General features: G+C 37.6%; 1 protein-coding gene across 1 annotated transcript; it reads left to right on the plus strand.

Moving 5' to 3' along the window:
* Window positions 1-6,376: 6,376 nt before the first annotated feature.
* Window positions 6,377-7,682, plus strand: LOC131858687 (uncharacterized). Its single transcript, XM_059211984.1, has 3 exons — window positions 6,377-6,512; window positions 6,621-7,029; window positions 7,143-7,682. The coding sequence occupies exons 1-3, from the start codon at window positions 6,393-6,395 to the stop codon at window positions 7,565-7,567; spliced, it is 954 nt and encodes a 317-aa protein (XP_059067967.1). The 5' UTR covers window positions 6,377-6,392; the 3' UTR covers window positions 7,568-7,682.
* The last annotated feature ends 225 nt before the right edge of the window (window positions 7,683-7,907 follow it).

Below are 7,907 nucleotides of genomic sequence, written 5' to 3' on the forward strand. Positions count from 1 at the left end.
TCACTCCTATCCCCCTATCTATCTCCTTATCTCTATCCTTCTCTCTCTTTCTCTTCTTGTATGTCTCTACATCTCTTTGTTTCTCTTCCAATATATGAGAATCTCTCCCTCTATCTCCCCCTATTTCTCTCACCCTCTTTCCATCTCTATTTGACTATCCCTTTATCTCTTTGTTTGTCAATCTCATTATATCTCTCCCTCCCCCCTCTCTCCATCTCTCCATATGTCCTTAGATATCTATCTCTCACTCTATCTCACCATCTATTTATATGTATCTCTCCCTCTTCGTTTACAAATCTCTCTCTATCTCTTCCTCTATATCCCCCTATCTTTGTATCTTTCTATCCCCCTCTATGTCTTTCTATCTCTCTATATATTCTCTCTCTCTCTCTCTCTCTAGACCTCTATTTATCTATATCTCCCCGTCTATGTCTTTCTATCTCTCTATATATTTTCTCTCTTCCTCTCTCACTCTATTTTTATCTCTACCTCTCTCTCTCTCTCTCTCTCTCGACCTCTATTTATCTCTCTCTCTCTCTCTCGACCTCTATTTATCTATATCTCCCTGTCACTTCTTTCATCTATCCCTTTAACTCTATCTAGTTATCTTTATATCTCTCCCTCTATTTATATATCACTTAGTATCTCTATATTTTTTATCTCTCCATTTCTCTCTTTTTATTTTTCTTTTCCTTATACTCTTTTGCCCATCCAAACAGAGAAAACCTACCAGGTTAGGGTTCCGAAGGGCAGACTTCAAGTTGTTCTCTGTTGGATGATTATACAAAAGAGTTTGCAGACATCAGTGAGGAAGGCCATACAAATTTTTTCTATTGGAATTTTTTCAATCTAGGTATACCATTTACCCTTGTCTTTTAATTTTTTCTCAGGGTTTTTCTATAGACTCTTCCGTTGTCTTCTAGGTATACCATTTACCCTTATCTTTTATTTTTTCTCATTCTTTTTCTACTCTACTCTTTCAAAGAGGGCTCCACAATAAGACAAGAATGTTTCTACAGAGGGCCGAGACCAATGTGGCACCAGGCTCTCATAAGAACAAAAATGGCCAATGGTGGTGATTTTTTTCAAACTTATTTAGGATAGCATATAGAGAACATAATGTACTCCCGTGCCCTCGTTCATAACTGGAAAAAAAAGTGAAAAAACCCTTCTCGATCTGTGCATAAATTTGTGTGCGTTTCATCTTGATTTGTTTTTCTATTTTTAAATACGTGTATTGTTCTTGTGTAGTCAAAATATCGTTTCATTATTTTATCTTTTTATTCTAATTTTTTTTAATCGATGATATATTTAATTGTAACGCTTATGGCAGAATTGGACATAAGCCAAAGGAGGGGATTCTTTGCATGAAGCGCCAGGTTTGATGAGTTTATTTTTCCCACATAATTTCGTTGGTTTACAATGCATGATACCATAATAATGTTGGAATTACAACAACAAACTGAAATTATAAATGAAATTCAGTTTGTTGTTCTAAGATAGTAAAAACAAGCTAAAATGTAATTCTGGAAATAAATTGAAAGATTCGAATAGATTCTTAAATTTAAGTAGTATGAATGTCTAAATCAGAATAAGGTTCAACCTTACATCAACGTGTTATAGTGATTATAGATGTTATATAGTTTGTGATTGTTTAGTAATAATTTTTTATTTTATTTTATTTTAATATCATGAATGTCTAAATCCGAATAAGGTCCAACCTTAGTTCATATCATTGTAGTGATTATTGATAGAAATAAAATAAATTTATTATACTTTCTATAAATCTATAAAGAGGTACCTTCACTCTAGTAGGCAGATCTTTCAATTAAAAATTCAACATGACTTAACAAATGAGGCAATCAAGAAAATAAAATTTAAGACTCTAAAACATAATGACATAAATTAGAGGTAACTAAGCATGATTGGCATGGCAAAAGTGAGAGAGGGAAGTGAGCGATAAATAGTTGAAGACAAACCTCATTTTAGGGCAATTTTTTGGCCTCTAAATTTCTCATTTGTGAGCAAACATTGATCTGGATACTTCTTGCTATTTAAGCTCTTTTTGGGCATGCTACACCAAGTACGTCAAATGTTTTTTTGTTTTTCCCATTATCATGTCTTTATATATTTATATTATATTAATTACTGATTAAAATTGCTATTAGTGACATTTGATAAAAAAAATTGAACATTATTTTTAAGTGCTAAGGGAAATTTTTATGTCAACAATTGTCGTTGTAACAAACATTTTTTCTGCCCTCATCGTGAATTTGAATTCACTTCATAGCTAATGTGACCATACAAAACGAAACAAAAATATACTATAATATTGCATATAATTCAAATTATGTGTTAGTAAAAAGCAATCAATTTTTTAAAAACATATCGTTGATATCCAACCAAACAACTACCTCGCGCGTGCACGAAAGATATGTCCAGATATTTAAATGTACCTTCCACCACCTTTGATTTAATTATTTTTCATTTTCCGAGGCATCTCTCAGGGCTTAGTCGCATTTTTTACACCGTCGATTTTGCAATAAATGGTTGTGATTGAGTAACACGTCATTATCACGTTGTACGAAAGGTTCATTTTGGAGCTAGAATAGCCGCGACCAACCCAGGGACGCATCTATTCGAACTCCAAAATGGCAGTATGAAATGACTAACACGCGTGTTAGTCGCATTTTTTACACTGTCGATTTTGCAATAAATGGTTGTGATTGACTAACACGTCGCTATCACGTTGTACGAAAGGTTCATTTTGGAGCTAGAATAGCCGCGACCAGCCCAAGGACGCGCTTATTTGGGCTCCAAAATGGCAGTACGAAATGACTAACACGCGTGTTAGTCGCATTTTTTACACCATCGATTTTGCAATAAATGGTTGTGATTGACTAACACGTCGCTATCACGTTGTACGAAAGGTTCATTTTGGAGCTAGAATAGCCGCAATCCATGTCCAGGGACGAGTCTATTCTGGCTCCAAAATGGCAGTGCGGATTGACTAACATGCGTGTTAGTCGCGCGTTTTACACTTGATTAACACGTCGCTATCACATTGTACGAAAGATCCACTTTGGAGCCAGAATAGCCGCGACCCATGCCCAGACCCACGCCCTCTTTTGATCTGAAGGGAAGATTTCATGGCATACACTCTTTTCGTGGCCGTGGAAGGGTTTTGAAGGACAGACTTCGAGCTATTATTCGGTAAGAAAATAGTATCAAGAGCTTTGTGATTATTGTAATACAGAAGAGGTTGTAGTGTAAATTTATTTTTACCATTCATTTGTTACTGCATTCTTACGAAAAGGGCTCCGTGCACATAAATGTTTTCAATGTCGTTTGCTTTTTATTATTGTTTTATGGTTGATGAGATTACTTAATTGCAGGCATGTATGGCGGATCTAGACATTCTAGCTGAACAGTTTGAGGAGAGTGGAAAGTTAGAGGAGGTGATTTTCGGCTTAAAATGGTAGGCATGATGATTTTTTTTCGCATAGAATTTTGTTATTTAATTGTGGACGATAACGTAATAATATTGGCTAAGATTATATACAGAATTTTGTTACACTGTTTTAAAATAGGAAAGTTGAGGCTCTATTGGTTGTCTTCTTGTTCGAATCTGAAGAAACACCATCATGAGCGTTAGCGTCTTTAGGATCAGGGTTTTGGAGGGTAAAAAAATAGTTCCAGGATAACGAAGACATCATGTCGTACACTCGTTTGCCCACCCAAATACAGAACAGCTTCCAGGCTACGGTTTTGAAGGACAAAGTTTGAGCTGTTGTCTATTGGGTAATAAAATTGTTCCAGGGTAACACAGACATCGTGCCGTACACTTTGAATAGCTTCCAGGTTAGGGTTTTGAAGGGTAGAGTTTGGCCTATTGTCTATTGGGTAATAAAATCGTTGTGATTATACCAGAGAAACGGGACTCGCCCGAAATCGCCCAAACTCGGTGAGTCCGAGTCCGAGTCAGGGCAAACGAGTCCCAGGGGCTCGGACTCGGACTCGGCCAAGTCTGGAGAGTAAACTTGCCAGACTCGCTGAGTTGGCGATTTTGGCCCAAAATTGTCAAACTTAGCAAGTCCTGAGCCCTGGACTCGGCCGACATTGGCATAAGTAAAAAGTCAAAAAAAAAATAGTTTGGAAAGTTTTTTTAAATCCATTTTTTAATGTTAATTGTCTTCTAGCCCTAAAAGTGACTTTCATTTCATTCACTTGCAAAAAAAGGAAGAGTAAAGTGAGTTGGGAAGAAAAATAAGGGTGCATAGAAGAAAAACTAGCAAGGAGGAAGCTCAAGTTTTCTTCAATTTGTCACATTGGAGCTGCATTGTGTTTCGATTTGGTGCATCAAGAGTTGGATAGGAAGAGTTTGTAGCTCATTTCAAGCTTGTTGTAAGAGGTAAGATTGTTTTTTTTAACATTATTTTGTTTCTTATATGCAAAAATTTCATTTTCTATTCATTTATTTTGAAAGTTTTACATTTTCTTGTATGCAAGATCTTTTGTATGTTTGTAATTTGTATGTAGCATGTAGTATGTAGTTGTACTATGTAGGGTTGTATGTAGGGTTTGTAAATTTTATTTTTTTAAAATTGTACGATTTGACAAACCCTACAATTTTTTTAAAAAAAATTTACAAACCCTATTTTAGTTTTTTTGAATGTATTTATTAATTTTATTTTGTATTTGTAATGTTTTATTGCAGCAAACTTCACTTTATTATTTGCCTCAACTTCAACTTTCACAAAACTATCCTAAAATGTCTACTTCAGCTTCTAGACCCCCCATGAGAAAGGACCCTGCTTGGAAATATCATGAGGATTTTCCAGGGCAAGGAAAGGGGCAAACAAAATGTATGTTTTGCAAAACAATATTCCATGGAGGTATATATAGGCTGAAATACCATATTGCTGGTGTGCGTGGACATGATGCCGAACCATGCCTAAAAGCAGTCTCTGAGGCCATACGTGATTGTTATGTAATGGTTGAGGAGATTGAAAGAAAAAAGAAACAAAAGGAGGATCGAGCGGCCATTGGGAGAGAGACAGTTTTAGGAAGAGGGACACAGTTAGGTTGTGTTGGAGGCCCTTCTTCCTTACCTCCATATCGTCCCACTCAGTTTGCTACTGCTGGTGCTTCCGTTTCTGCTTTTGCTTCTATAAGTGGCAGTGCCACCGCCACTTCTCATGCTCCTACCACTAGTAGTTGTAGTGGGAATGTTACCATTGGACCTAGGATTCGTAAATCTAGGTTGGATTCTTTCTTTGTGCCTCGCACTACTCCTGGGTCCCAACTATCGCTTGAGGGCATGGGTTGGAACAAGGAGGTCCATGATGCTGCTAAAATGGCAATTGGCAGGTTTTGGAGCTACAGTTGTATTCCATTCTTTGTAGCCAGGTGAATGTTTTACTAAGTTTTATGTTTGATAACTTTGATTGTTTTAATTTTTATACTTAACTTATCTCATTGAATTTTTATACTTATCTCATTGAGTTTCTTTGCGACAGATCTCCTTATTGGCAACAAATGGTTGATGCCATTACCATATGCGGGGCGGGGTTCAAAGCCCCTAGTGAGAGTGATTTGAGGGGACCCATTTTGTCTCAAATGGTGGATGATGTGAAAAAGGATTTAGATGAACAACGCCACATATGGAGCACTAAAGGTTGCACCATCATGACTGATGGTTGGACGAATAGGAGAAATAGAACTCTCCTTAATTTTCTTGTTTCTTCTGCAGGTGATTGATTAATTTTAGTTTCATATAGTCTTTAATTTTTTATTTTTTATCTAATGGTTTATTGAATGATCATTGACCTAGCTTTATTTTTTTATTTCAGGGGGCACCGTTTTCATCAAGTCCATTGATACCTCCGCCCATTGCAAGAATGCCACCTACCTATGTGAGCAGATAGAGGAGGTGATTGAAGATGTGGGTGAGGAGAATGTGGTACAGGTGGTGACCGACAATGCAGCAAATTATGTTGCTGCGGGTAAACTTTTGATTACAAACTAATTTTGTTTGCAAATTAATTACTATCTTGTAGTTTGTACCTCCATTAATTACAATTTACAATGCAACAAATTATGTTGCTGCAGGTAGACTATTGATGGAGAGGCACCCATCTATAGTTTGGACTCCATGTGCTGCTCATTGCATTGACCTCATGTTGGAGGACATTGGAAAAATCCCATGGGTCAAGAGATGTGTAGAAAGGGCAAGAAATGTCTGCAAATTTGTATATAATCATTCATGGGTGTTGGCTCTTATGAGACAATACACAAAGCAGAAGGAGTTGCATCGTCCAAGAATCACAAGATTTGCCATAAACTTCCTCACATTGCAGTCCATGCTTAGGTCTAAGCCTGCCTTGAGACGTATGATTGTTGGTGAGGGGTGGTCTTCCTCATCCTATGCTACCACCCCTGTAGGGATAGAGATGGCAGACTGCATTTTTGATGAGCAAGGCTTTTGGGTCCCTTGTGATGAGATAGTGAAGGTAATTTTTTTATAAATTCTACAATTTAGCTTCATGTTTTATAATTTATTATATGTATTCTCTTATTTGCTCATTTTTCTAAATTACACAATATTTTCAATTTTGCAGTTTGTTAAGCCCTTGGTGGTTTTGTTGCGAGTTGCGGATGGAGATGAGTCCGCAATGGGCTATATATATGAGAGCATGGATAGGGCGAAGGAGGCCATCAGATTCGTCTATGGAGCAGATGAGAGCAAGTATAGTCCCATTTGGGAGACCATTGATAGGAGATGGCATCATCAGCTACATAGGCCCATCCATGCGGCAGCCTATTATCTGAATCTGGCATTCCGTTTTATCCCTTCTTTCAAGGCTGATGCGGAGGTCCTTAATGGGCTATATGCAATCATGGAGAAGATGGGACCTGCTGGTACTTCTCAGATAGAACTTTTTCGAGAGCTACAGATGTTCTCAGATGCACAAGGGGAGACCTTCTCTCGTCCTGTCGCCAAAGACGGTAGGACAACAATGATGCCAGGTAAAAATAAATTGCTAGGCTTAATTTTAGTTTTATTCAATACTATATTGTAACTTGTTAAATGAGTTCATGAGTGAGACTAATTTTATTTATTTTTCTCATTTCAAACTCAGATCATTGGTGGAACTTTTTTGGCCCAGAGACACCAAATGTTCAGAAGTTGGCCATTCGTATCTTGAGCCAACCATGCAGCGCATCAGGTTGTGAGCACAATTGGAGTATGTTTGAGCACATACACTCCAAGAGGCGCAATAGATTATTTGTGGAGAAGATGAATGATCTCGTCTTTGTTCACTACAACCTCCGCTTGAGAATGAGAAAGAATGCAACAATTGACATGTCTCCTATCATTCTAGATGAGGTTGATCTTGAAGCAGAGTGGGCCAATGAGAATCAGACAGCTCCTGGGACTCCTACAGCTGTATTTAGTGATGATGACATTGATTGGATCGACCAAGTAGATATAGAGGCTGAGGCTGTAGCCATGGCAGAGGAGGAGCAGAGAGCACGAGCAGAGACAGGAAATACTGAGACTTAGAGTGACACAGCTGTTCCTGATGTTGGTGAGCATGACACAACCGTTCCTGATGTTGGTGAGCATGGCATGGTGTCACGGGGAGCGACTATGGCTGCTGAATCATCCAAGACCTACTTTAAACACCTTCGTAGGGGGCCAGGGCGAGAGGGTGCACGGCCTTCTCAGCCATAGGCTTGTACACTTGTAGTTGTATTTAGTATTTAGTATTTACCTTTGGTATTTGTATGAAACATTTGATGATGATCATATGATGACATGGATTTTTTATTCCATGAGTTTTGTAATATTGTATACATTTGACAATATTTATATATCTATGTTTCTTATTTTCTTCAGCTAC

This window comes from Cryptomeria japonica, chromosome 10, assembly GCF_030272615.1.
Source record: "Cryptomeria japonica chromosome 10, Sugi_1.0, whole genome shotgun sequence".
NCBI lineage: Eukaryota > Viridiplantae > Streptophyta > Pinopsida > Cupressales > Cupressaceae > Cryptomeria > Cryptomeria japonica.

What these genes read in the sequence shown, in the direction of transcription:
- LOC131858687 (XM_059211984.1), top strand. Translation starts at nt 6,393, where the DNA reads ATGATTGTTGGTGAGGGGTGGTCTTCCTCATCCTATGCTACCACCCCT. An exon ending in CTTGTGATGAGATAGTGAAG is followed by an intron (nt 6,513 to 6,620) that starts GTAATTTTTTTA and finishes TCAATTTTGCAG; the next exon opens with TTTGTTAAGCCCTTGGTGGT. An exon ending in TAGGACAACAATGATGCCAG is followed by an intron (nt 7,030 to 7,142) that starts GTAAAAATAAAT and finishes TTTCAAACTCAG; the next exon opens with ATCATTGGTGGAACTTTTTT.